Source organism: Phyllobates terribilis, unplaced genomic scaffold, assembly GCF_046119375.1.
Source record: "Phyllobates terribilis strain yellow unplaced genomic scaffold, ASM4611937v1 Scaffold_3__8_contigs__length_932513732, whole genome shotgun sequence".
Classification (NCBI taxonomy): Eukaryota; Metazoa; Chordata; class Amphibia; order Anura; family Dendrobatidae; genus Phyllobates; species Phyllobates terribilis.
Window position 1 is genome coordinate 890,263,933 of NW_027362763.1, and position 13,385 is coordinate 890,277,317.

Here is a 13,385-nt window from a genome sequence, read left to right on the forward strand (position 1 = left end):
TGATGCTGGCATGGCAGGTGGAACATATGGCCTTTTTGGGGTTATCAGCAGAGTCTTTAAAAAAATTCCAGACTCTGGAAGACCTACCACTTGTACTGGCAACGTCCCTCGTGTTGGTGTTACGGGGAACGGTTGCCTGCCTTCTGTCTGCGACCACCACACTGCTTCTTCCTGCCTATTGGGGTACTCTGCCTCCCTCCCCCTGTGTGCTGCTGGCCTCACTCTGCATGTCCTCCTTCCACGTTGGGTCAGTTACTAGATCATCCACCACCTCCTCCTCTTCCACTTGCGCACCACGATCCTCCTCCTCACTTCCTGGCAATTGTGTCTCGTCATCGTCCACCTCTTGTGACAGATTGCCAACGTCGACTTCCTGTGGCCGTGGCTGTTCAAATATTTGGTCATCGCAACATGGGATCTCCTCTTCCACCACTTCAAGCGTATCAGGCGAGGGGCCCAAATATGGAAATGGACCAGTGAGCAGCTCTTCAGAGTGTCCAAGTGTGGGATCACTTGCTGTCTGACGACACTCGGCATGGTGGGAGGAAGGAGCATCAGGGTGAGGAGGAGTATGCGGTCGAGACTCACGGCTACTAAGAGTTGACCGTGTGGAAGACAGACCGGAGGTGGTGGTGCCCAGGTAACTGGAAGTATTGTCTGCTATCCAATTAATAACCTGTTCACACTGATCAGTTCTCAATACTGGTGTTGTTCTGTGCTTCCCTAGTAATTCGGTCAAGAAGTGGGAGCGAGAAGATGTGGCTGTTGGTTGTGGCACATTTTCACCTTGGCCACGGCCCCGTCCTCTGCACGAACCATCACCAGAACGTCCACTTCCACGTCCCTTGCCACGCGCCTTGCCCATTGTAAATGAAGTAAAATAGCTTACACTTGCACTATCAATGGAAAAAGGGTAATACAGAGTAGATTAGAACCGTGGAAGAGGAAAACCACAGTTATTGTTTACTGGGGTATACCACGCTTTTTTAAATAGAGATATTTGCGGCTGAACAGTGAGCGACACTCTCAAACTGCTTTTTTTTTAGATACCAAAGGCCCAAAACTGGATAGTACCGTGATTTGACCCGTGGAACTGCAAAACCACACTGGGATGTCGGGCCTACACAAGACTATTTTCAACAGATATATTTTTGTGTCACAACAGTCAGGAGACACTACTGTTTTTCTTTACGGAAAAAACTACCAAAAGCTGAATAATAGAGATTTTTTACCGTGGGATGGCAAAACCACAGTTATTGTTTACTGGGGTATACCACACTTTTTTAAATAGAGATATTTGCGGCTGAACAGTGAGCGACATACTCAAACTGCTTTTTTTTTAGATACCAAAGGCCCAAAACTGGATAGTACAGCGATTTGACCCGTGGAACTGCGAAACCACACTGGGATGTCGGGCCTACACAAGACTATTTTCAACAGATATATTTTTGTGTCACAACAGTCAGGAGACACTACTGTTTTTCTTTACGGAAAAAACTGCCAAAAGCTGAATAATAGAGATTTTTTACCGTGGGATGGCAAAACCACAGTTATTGTTTACTGGGGTATACCACACTTTTTTAAATAGAGATATTTGCGGCTGAACAGTGAGCGACACACTCAAACTGTTTTTTTTTTAGATACAAATGGCCCAAAATGGATAATACAGAGGTTTGAACCGTGGAAGTGCAAAACAACACTTCTGTTTCTCTAGCCTACACCAGACTATTTTCAACAGTTATATTTGTGTCTGAAAAATCAGAGACACGCTTTTTTTTGGGGGGGGGACACACCAAAAGGTTAATAAGACGGGTATTTGTACAGTGTGAAGGAGGGAAAAAAAAGGAGGATTTAGATGGAAAAAAAAGGATTTTTCCTGGCCCCCGACACCTGGTGCTAAGTCCAGCAATTTCAGCAACAGGAGCACACAGGACTGTAATGCAGTGTTTGCTGGTATAACCACTGTGTCTCCTATACAGCCTGCCTGCCTGGTATCTGGGATGGATATTAGTCCTGAAAAGGACTGTTTGTTTGTTCTGGCAGCCTTTACAGACCCTACACTAACTATTTCGCAGTTTATATCTCTCCCTAAATCAGCAGCTCTGTCCCTACACTGTCTAATCCGGAGCGACTGTGTCCAAGATGGCGGCGCCCCGTTTTAATTACTCGAGGTGACGCTGTGCGGCCAGCCAATCACTGTAATGCCCACAACCAACATGGCTGCAGCATTACAGTGACTGGCTGGCAATCCCTGCATGTTCATTGACTCTGTAAAGAGCGCCAAACATGCAGGGCGGAGACCCGAGCTCCCGCCCGAGTAACCCGGAAATGCTCGGTGCTCGCCGAACATCCCGAGTAGCGTGATGCTCGGGCGAGTACCGAGCAGTGTCGAGCATGTTCGCTCAACACTAGTAGTTGTGGCTGTTGGCCACCTTGTGATACTGACCTAACCGACAAAACACACAATCATTAATAAGCATGAATTATTCCATGTCAGCAAGGTTTTTGGTAGCTTGTTGACATCTATTCGTATCCTTACCCCTATAACACATGAGATTATATGTGAATTATCAATAGTCCTCCATTTGATTGACTGGGCCTCAGGTGCCTCCATCAATGCTCCATGTAGATGTTTCATGTGTCTTGTAAGGAAGCCATCAATGTGTGTTAAAACCCTTTTAGGTTATGTGCACACAAGTCTTTTTCGGGTGGATTCCTCTCTGAAAACAGCCTAAAGAAGCGCTATCTAAACACTGAAAAGATTGAATATATGCATTTCTAAGTAAAAACAACTTAGGGCCTGTGTACACATTGCGTTTTTGTTGTGTTTTTTTGCACAGTTTTTTCACAAAACCTGAAGGATTTCCTAGTAGCAGCAAAGTGAACTTACATTTACATGAACTTATAAAGTGATTTACATTTAAAGCACCACTCCAGTGGTGCAATAAAAAAAAAACCTGGAGTGGTGCTTTAAGAAAATGGTAAAAATACTTAACGTATGCATATACCCTTAGGGTGCTTTCCCAGTGCGTTCTGTGTCCCCGTCAGGGCATAACTCTGACATAACCCACAAAACGATGTCCAGATGTATGCGCCGTTCGGGCCATTATTATTATTTATTATTATAGCGCCATTTATTCCATGGCACTTTACATGTGAAGAAGGGGTATACATTCAAGAACAATTACAATAATCTTGAACACAATGTGACGGCGACTGGTACAGGAGGAGCGAGGACCCTGCCCGTGAGGGCTCACAGTCTACAAGGGATGGGTGAGGATACAGTAGGTGAGGATAGAGCTGGTCGTGCAGCGGTATTTGTGGAGTGGTGGTTACTGCAGGTTGTAGGCTTGTCGGAAGAGGTGGGTCTTCAGGCTCTTTTTTAAGGTTTCCACGGTCGACAAGAGTCTGATATGTTGGGGTAGAGAGTTCCAGAGTAGGGGGGAAGCACGGGCAAAATCTTGTATGCGATTGTGGGAGGAGGAGATTAGAGGGGAGTAGAGAAGGAGATCTTGTGAGGATCGGAGTTTGCATGCGGGTATGTAGCGGGAGACTAGGTCAGAGATATATGGAGGAGACAGGTAGTGAATGGCTTTGTATGTCATGGATAGGGTTTTGAACTGGAGTCTCTGGGCAATGGGGAGCCAGTGAAGAGATTGACAGAGAGGAGAGGCCGGGGAATAGCAGGGGGACAGGTGGATTAGTCGGGCAGCAAAGTTTAGGATGGATTGGAGGGGTGCGAGAGTGTTGGAAGGGAGGCCACAGAGTAGGAGGTTGCAGTAGTCAAGGCGGGAGATGATGAGGGCGTGCACTAGTGTTTTTGCAGATTCATGGTTGAGGAATGTGCGGATCCGGGAGATATTTTTGAGTTGGAGTCGGCAGGAAGTGGAAAGGGCTTGGATATGTGGTTTGAAGGAGAGTTCAGAGTCCAGGGTTACCCCAAGAGAGCGAGCTTGAGGGACTGGGAATAGTGGGCAGCCATTGACTATGATGGATAGGTCAGTTGGGGGGGTTGAATGAGATGGCGGAAAGATGATGAATTCTGTTTTGTCCATGTTAAGTTTTAGAAATCTAGCAGAGAAGAAGGATGAAATAGCAGACAGACATTGTGGGATTTTGGTTAGTAAGGAGGTGATATCGGGTCCAGAGAGGTAGATCTGTGTGTCATCAGCATAGAGGTGATAATGAAAGCCATGAGACTCTATGAGCTGTCCCAGGCCTAAGGTGTAGATGGAGAAGAGCAGGGGTCCTAGAACTGAACCTTGGGGCACACCGACAGATAGGGGGCGAGATGAGGAGGTGGTCTGTGAGTGAGAGACACTGAATGTCCTGTCTGTTAGGTATGATGAGATCCAGGATAGGGCCAAGTCTGTGATGCCGAGAGATGAGAGAGTTTGTAGTAAGAGGGAATGGTCCACTGTGTCGAAGGCAGATGACAGGTCTAGGAGGAGGAGGACAGAGTAGTGTCGCTTAGATTTGGCGTTTAATAGGTCGTTGGTGACTTTGGTCAGTGCGGTTTCAGTAGAATGGTGCGGTCGGAAACCAGATTGTAGGCGCTAGAAGAGGGAGCAGGAGGAGAGGTGGGAGGACAGCTCAGAATGGACGTGTTGTTCCAGTAGTTTTGAGGCATAGGGGAGAAGTGATATGGGGCGATAGCTAGACAGTGAGAATGTGTCAAGGGTGGGCTTTTTGAGGATTGGTGTGATTGAGGCATGTTTGAAGCATGAGCCATAGACTGTAATGATGCAGACAGAGCGAACGTGCGCTCTGACCTGCATCATTTTTTGGAGTATACACCTGCATCTGGGCCCCGTCAGCGCATACTTCCGGAACCTGTTTTTTGTGGGACTATAAACATATGCCCCGACGGGGACACAGAAAGCAATGAGAACGCACCTTTACTGTTTATATGTACAGACTTTTGAGCGACTTTTAACCACTTCAGGTTTTCCAAAGACGCTAAGTGGTTAAAAAAAGTGAGTCAACCATTCTTTAGGTATTTTTTACTCTGAAACACCCTATACCAGGAGTATTAAACTAAAATGGGTTTCTAGGCCACAAATTTAAGCTGGGGCTACACTGCACAATAAAGGTCGCATGACCAAAGTTCTCTCTGTGTAGCTGCTACGTTAAAATAGACATCACAAAAATGCTGGTAAAGGCAAAAAAACTCTGGCAGTCAAGAATGTCAAAAAAGGGCTTAAGAAAAAAAAATGCTACAAAAGACTTCAAGAAAAAAAAAATTTCAGCGTTTCCTGAAGCATTTTCCGCTTGAGAAACTCAGTTGTTTGCCCTCCTGAAAAAGATGTTGTATACGCATACCCCAAGACTTTTTCGTCTGTAATTTTTTACATTTTTTTATTCACACACACATATGACATGATTCATTAAGACTATCATTTCATACACCAGTCTTAAAGATGGTCTCTCATGAGTAAGATATGCCTAATTAATTAAAAGGCACGTGGCACTTAATGCATAGTTCCCAACTGTCCCAGGTTCAGGGCTCAGTCCCAACTTCTAAGGGCTCACTCACATTAGCAAATAATAAGGAGGAGTGAAATGCGAGAAAACCGCATTGCACCCTGACCAATGTTTTATTATGATTCAGTGCCTATCTGAGTTTTTCTCAGCTCGGTTTGGACTGAGAAAAAATTGTAGCATGCTGTGATTTGTCTGCCAGAATCGGATGGGTGTGAGAAAAAAATGATGTGGGTTCCCCCTATTTGTAATAACCAGCAAAGGCTAAGGAGAAAGTGGGCTGATATTATTAGGCTGGGAGGGGCCATGGATAATAGCCCTTTCCCAGAATAATAGCACCAGCTCACAGCTGTCTACTTTCCCTTAGCTGGTTATTAAAAAAGGGGGGACCCCACACCATTTTTTTTATTTATTTTTTTATAAGGCTAAACACTCGTAGTCTCACATGAAAGGCATTAAAGGGTGCTAGTTTATTATATATAAGGGGCTTGTGACATTCATTAAATATCTACAGGACATCTATCCTATTTATTCAATGTCTCTATCTAGTATGTAAAATCTGATGTTAAAGGGATGCTAGTTGAGAAAAATCGCATGGTACTCGTCCTACATTTCTGAATCAACATTGGACCGATTTTTTATACGCTAGTGTGACTCCAGCCTAATACTCACCTTTCTCTGATTTTGTCATCGCTCTGTGGCTCCTCCTCAGTGGGGGTGGGGGGGCACATCTCTCTCCTCTGACATAAATTAAATAAACAATTATCTTCTCTGATCTTCCCAAGACTCAAACTTGCGATCTCATGCTTGCACGTTGCAGCTCTAGTTATGTGCCACAGCCCATAATGATAAACATAGCAGAATTTGAACCCAGAAGCAGATTATACATTTACATAGAGATACATTGTAAATAGCAGTATATTTCCATGTCCCTGTTTTCTAGAGGTAAAGAAAATGTTTTTTTGTTCCTATAAAACTGCTAAACACAATAAAAAACAATTACAAAAATGTAATTTTCTATTTTTTTGTGAGCCTCCCCATGACTTGAATCCACAACCTCTATAATTGCAAACAACAGCTAAAGCCATGAGCCACAGGATATAGTGTTGGAAACAGGATAATTTTTGTATACTTGATCTGTATTGCAGGCATTGACCCCCAGGAAGATTGTACTGATACATAGAGATACATTGTATATAACATCATAAATCAGCAAATAGCATGAACATACTCTGCTCAAAAAAATAAAGGGAACACTCAAATAACACATCCTAGATCTGAATGAATGAAATATTCTCATTGAATACTTTGTTCTGTACAAAGTTGAATGTGCTGACAACAAAATCACACAAAAATAATCAATGGAAATCATTGAAGGATGTTGCAGGCAGCAGATCGCTCCCCACGGCGTCTCCACACTCTGTCACGTCTGTCACATGTGCTCTGTGTGAACCTGCTTTCATCTGTGAAGAGCACAGGGCGCCAGTGGCGACTTTGCCAATCCTGGTGTTCTGTGGTAAATGCCAAGCGTCCTCCACGGTGTTGGGCTGTGAGCACAACCCCCATCTGTGGACGTCGGGCCCTCATACCACCCTGATGGAGTCGATTTCTAACCGTTTGTGCAGACACATGCACATTTGTGGCCTGCTGGAGGTCATTTTGCAAGACTCTGCCAGTGCTCCTCCTGTTCCTCCTTGCACAAAGGCGGAGGTAGCAGTCCTGCTGCTAGGTTGTTGCCCTCCTACGGCCCCCTCCACGTCTCCTGGTGTACTGGCCTGTCTCCTGGTAGCGCCTCCAGCCTCTGGACACTACGCTGACAGACACAGCAAACCTTCTTGCCACAGCCCGCATTGATGTGCCATCCTGGATTAGCTGCACTACCTGAGCAACTTCCGTGGGTTGTAGAGTCCGTCCCATGCTACCACGAGTGTGAGAGCACAACCAACATTCAAAAGTGACCAAAACATCAGCCATAAAGCATTGGTACTGAGATGTGGTATGTGGTCCCCACCTGCTGAACCACTCCTTTACTGAGGGTGTCTTATAATTGCCAAACATTCCCATCTATTGTCTATTCCATTTGCATAACAGCATGTGAAATTGATTGTCAATCAGTGTTGCTTCCTAAGTGGACAGTTTGATTTCACAGAAGTTTGATTTACTTGGAGTTATATTCTGTTTTTTAAGTGTTCCCTTTATTTTTTTGAGCAGTGTATTTGGAGTCCCAGCAATCTTAACGACCTGCACAACACAGCTATCAGATTATTTATGGGGTTCAGTAAATGGTGTAAAAAATGGCATCACTGATATTTTTTCTCTATTAAACTCATAAAAATTAATAAAAATGTAACTCTGAAGCTGGGTTCACACATAGCTAGTGTTGAACGAGTTTGTTCTGTTCCGAGTATGCTCGGGCGAGCTCCGAGTAGTTACTGCTGCTCGGTGATATGTTTGAATCGCTCCCGTGTGCATGATTTGCAACTTTTTGACAGCTTTATTACATGTGAGGAATGTGTAAGAAATAGACATTCCTCACATGTAGTAAAACTGTCAAACAGTCGCAAATCATGCACACGGAGCGATTCAAACATATCACCGAGCAGCTGTAAATACTCGGAGCTCGGCCCGAGCTTACTCGGCGAAAGGGTTAATAGAACACACTCGCTCAACACTAGACATAGCGTAAATACTGCATTTTTTCAACTGTGTTTTTTTCTGCATGTGTCCGCACAACATTCGCCCATGGGAGTGGAGAAGAGGGAATATTCATTTCCCTTTAGCAGCGGGCACACGTGGTAGCTGCAGCAGTGGCTACCGCGTGTGCTCGCTCCTCCACCGCCACAACCTCCCACCCCCCAATACTCATCTATCCTCCTGGTTCCCACGCTGTTTGGGGCCCTCCCGGCTCACGGGCCCCCTTCCGGTCTTGGGCCCCATAGAAGTGGCGTGGCCTGCCGCCATTGGCGGTACGCCACTGTCCAAGCTGCTTGAGGTCTAGTGTGAAGTTTCTACAATCAGTGATGATTTTGGGAGCCATGTCATCTGCTGGTGTAGGTCCACTGTGTTTTATCAAGACCAAAGTAAGCGCAGCCGTCTACCAGGAAATTTTAGAGCACTTCATGCTCCCCTCTGCCAACAAGCTTTTTGGAGACGGAAATTTCATTCTCCAGCAGGACTTGGCACCTGTCCACACTGCCAAAAGTACCAATACCTGGTTTACACACAACAGTATCACTGTGCTTGATTGGCCAGCAAACTCGCCTGACCTTAACCCTATAGAGAATCTATGGGGTATTCTCAAGTGGAAGATGAGATACACCAGACCCAACAATGCAGACGAGCTGAAGGCTGCTATCAAAGCTACCTGGCCATAACACCTCAGCAGTGTCACAGGCTGATCGCCTCCATGCCATGCCGCATTGATGCAGTAATTGATGCAAAAGGAGGCCCGACCAAGTATTGAGTGAATTTACTGAACATACATTTCAGTAGGTGAACATTTAGGATTTTAAAAACATTTTTCAAGCTGTTGTTATAAAGTATTCTAATTCACTGAGATAATGACTTTTGTGTTTTCATTGGCTGTAAGCCATAATCATCAATATTAACAGAAATAAACACTTGAAATAGATCACTCTTTTTGTAATGACTCTGTCTAACATATGAGTTTCACTTTTTGTATTGAAGAACTGAAATAAATGAACTTTTTGATGATATTCTAATTTTGTGAGAAGCACCTGTAGTATGTTATTGGACAATAGAAGGCTCAAGTCCCCTAAGGGGACCAAAAATAAGGTGTAAAGTTTAAAAAAAATAAAATATAAAAGTTCAAATCACCTCCCTTTGAAAATAAAGAAATGAAAAAGAAAGAAACATATATGTTATCGCCACCTTCATAAAAGTCTGATCTATCAAATGATAAAATTCATTAATCCAATTGGCAAACACTGTAATGAAAAAATAAATCAAAACAAGAGAAATGTATTTTTTTAGGCCACTAACTCCTTCCTAAAAATGCAATAAAAACAGATTATAACGTGATAGATGCCAAAAAATTGTGCCAATAAAAACGTCAGCTCGTTAAACAAAAAGACAAGCCCTGTCCCAGCTCAATGATAGAAAAGCAAAAATGTTACAGATCTCGGAATATGGCCACACAACCCCCCCCCCCAATTTTTTTTTACAAATTTCAGAATTTTTTTCACCACTTAAATAAAAAAATCTATACAAGCTTGGCATTGCTGTGATCCTACTGACTTAGAGAATCATAATACATATTAACTTTTACAACAGAATATATGCCATAAAAACAAAACAGAAATAAACATGGCGGAATTGCATTTCTCATCCTGCAACAGGAAAAAAAAACAACGAGCCATCATACAACTATGTAGTTGGAAAAATAAAAAAGTTATGGCTATTGGAAGAAGGGTAGGAAAAAAAGTGCAAAAACAAAAATTGCCCGTGGAAGGAAGGGGTTGAAGACTGTGCTTTAACCCCTTCCCGCCAAATGATGTACATAAAATTCAAAGCTGGCACTGACATAGGTTAGGATCGGAAAAGTATAGCTGTCAGAGTAGATATTTACAATATATAATGGAAGTCAGTGTACCCAGTGCCTTCAAAAAGTATTAATATTTTCCATAAAAAAATGCACATCACAATTTTCACATTTATATTTTTCAAAAATATTTAGAAAACCATGTGTCATTTTGTATTTTGTGTTGATATGTCACATAAATCCCAATAAAATACATTTAAGTTTGAGGGTGTAGTGTGAAAAAATGTGGAAACGTTCAGGGGTATGAATACTTTTTCAAGGCACTGTATAATGTACATCTTATCTATACCAATGTACATTTGTATCAGGCTGTGTGCCCACTATGCGTTTTTCAAGCGTTTTTGATGTGGATTTTCCGCAGCCTAAACGCTTGCAAAATGCTTGGTAATCCGTGCCCCATGACCCCAATGAAAATCTGCATGTTCTGTGCCCATGCTGCGGAATTTTCCACAGTGGATTTTCCTTGCGGAAAAATCTGCAGCATGTCCATTATTTGTGCGTTTCTGCATGCGGATTTGAGGTCCCAATGCATTTGAAAAACGCAAGTCAAATCCGCATGTAAAAACGCTGCAAAAACGCGTGTAAAATCTGCAAGCGTTTTTACATGCAGAGACGCTGCAGAAATTTTCTGCTTCATTTCTGCATCGTGGGCACATACCCTCAGTCTGAAAAAAAAAGTAAAAAACATTTCTCTCTTTGACTGAATGTAAATCATATCCATTTATATTATTTAGATATGTGGTACAAGTAACGCAACAGCAGCATTTAATCTGACGATTTGCATTAAACGTATAGATATTTCTGCCTTTTTCCCTCACGTGCCCTATGATGAGCTGTGCTTCATTGTGCACTCCTGCTCCGACCCCCGCCTGCACAGCACAGCCCGGCCCTATGTGTACACAGGTTGCTATGCAGCCTCGTCTCCTGGTAACATTTGTACTCTAATGGTGTCGCTGGCAGCAGAGTTTTGCTTATTAGCTGCCGGCAGAGACATTTTTGCCATATTCTTTCCCTCTTTCCCTGAAACTTATATTGCAGTCCTTTGAGAATGAGTAACAGCAGCCTGAGCAATGCCAGTGACCGTGCTTCTCCATCCAGTGTCCCTAGAGCCGAAGCAGCACATGGAAGCAGACGTATTGATGTGAATAGCAATGAAGCCTTCCGCGCGCTGTCTCCAAGTCTGTCCCGAGGTGATACTGAGGTATTCCTATGTCTTATACTTATGTGAGTCGTTATATTGTGTCTCTCTGCACTTAACAAGATCCTTTTTCAGCCATCACCGGAAAAGTTGTATTTAGCATTGTTTATAACGTCTGTTCCATGGATTCAGTTTCTCCTGAGCCGCGGCGCACCATGTTACACTTTCTCAGTGGGTCTTTGACTCTGACCGGTGGCGTGACTAGAGTCCTACGGGCCAAAATGCAAAATTAGGACCTGGGCCCCCACCAGCAGGTTGGTCAGATGTTGTTCTAGATCCCACAAGGACATACAGTATGTGTTCACTTTCACCATTAAAAAAAGTAGCAATAGTAGTCATACAGTTACCAAATATCACCATATTGTTACCAATAATAAACCACATAAAGGGGATAAATACTGCCACACAATGACCATATATTATCACCACATAGTGTCTGAATATAACCACCATCCTGTTACTGAACAAAATCCACTATATCAAAACCAATATAGCAATAATACCACGTAAAAGGGATCAATGCCACCACACCATGGCCAGACCACATAGTACCTGAATGATGCCACCATACTCATCATTATCAAAAGCCACAGTACTAACAGTAATATAGGACAGCTACACTTGGTATTATTACTTTTATTCATTTACCTTACATTGTGGTCTCTACTTCCTACTGTGGTATATCTCTATTGATTCCCTGTATAGATGCACTATAGATTTACCTATTAGTCCACTGTTTAAATATAATTTTCTGTCCACAGAGTTAGGGTATCATATTATTATATTATCTACTAAGGACACTATTGTATATATTATTTATTGTGCCATCTGGGACACATGTATTTTCGGTCATATTTATGTAGTACTTTTTTTGATCCATCATGTTGTTATATTATCATGTAATTGTTACAAACTAATTATATCCACTTTACACACGTTTCTCTGTGATCTTTCCTGATTGTTGTTACCCCTTTTTATCTATTTTATTGGTCTGCCAGTAAGCAGGTTTTAATTAATGAATTAATAAAAACATTTTTAATCATTATTTGGGTGTTTTTCTACTACTTGGTTGTTATACATTAGTCTTTATGGGATAACACCCACATATATATCTATTAATGTATTTACCCTGTTTCAGGTATTTTTGAGTGTTGTACCATTAAAAAAAAGTAGTAAAAGTAGTCATACAGTCATCAAAATAAGAAATATCACCATATTGTTACTAAACAACCATACCAAAACTAATATACCAATAATAAACCACATAAAGGGGATAAATACCACCACACAATGACCATATATTATCACCATATAGTGTCTGAGTATAACCACCATCTTGTTACTGAACAAAATCCACTAAATCAAGACCAATATAGCAATAATACCACGTAAAAGGGATAAATGCCACCACACCATGGCCAGACCACATAGTACCTGAATGATGCCACCATACTCATCATTATCAAAAGCCACAGTACTAACACTAATATTACCATCAGTGATAGTTAACCACAGGAGCTCCGTAGATCGTGTAATGTAAATTGTAAATTCAGTGTGTTACCAGTAACTCCTCCAATTGAAGTCATTCCTTTTCATTTTTCATCTTCACCCAGCACAGAGCGCTATTAGTTCTTCCAGCTAGGACACATCAATGCAGAAAGTAACCCACAGACAACTATGATTGACCACTTTTATATTAACCTCCACACTTTTTCCCCCACTTCTATACTGCGCCAGATGAAGAAAAAAAGTGAAACAGTACCGCCCTAGTGCCCTGCACAGTAATGGCCTCACTTTTGTTCCCTCCATGGTAACAGTATCTACGAAAATAAAATGTATTACAGTAGTGATATCTCCCTTTGAGACCCCCTCGTAGTAGAATTGCCCCCATATAGTATTAATGCATATGTCCCATTTTGAGGCCCCCATTTAATACTAAAATTCTTCTTTGTGCTCCCATTCAGATGTAATGTCCATCTTTGTGCTCAAGTACAGGGCCGGCCCGAGAGATTATGGCGCCCTAGGCGAAACTATTTTGTTGCGCCCCTACTATTCTTGGCAGTAGATTAAAACTTGGGATATAAATTTAGGAGCAAAATAAATCACAACAATGATTAATTAACTCTCTCCTAACTCTTTAATCTT

General features: G+C 42.4%; 1 protein-coding gene across 1 annotated transcript in view; it reads left to right on the forward strand.

The window, feature by feature from the left end:
- The first annotated feature begins 10,944 nt into the window (after window positions 1-10,944).
- The window catches only part of CCDC170 (coiled-coil domain containing 170), a 252,314-nt gene continuing 249,873 nt past the window's right edge, over window positions 10,945-13,385 (forward strand). Inside the window, exon 1 of the mRNA XM_073672707.1 lies at window positions 10,945-11,243. Within this exon, the coding sequence (XP_073528808.1) occupies window positions 11,091-11,243 (153 nt within the window). The 5' untranslated portion in view covers window positions 10,945-11,090. The remainder of the gene's footprint in view (window positions 11,244-13,385) is intronic.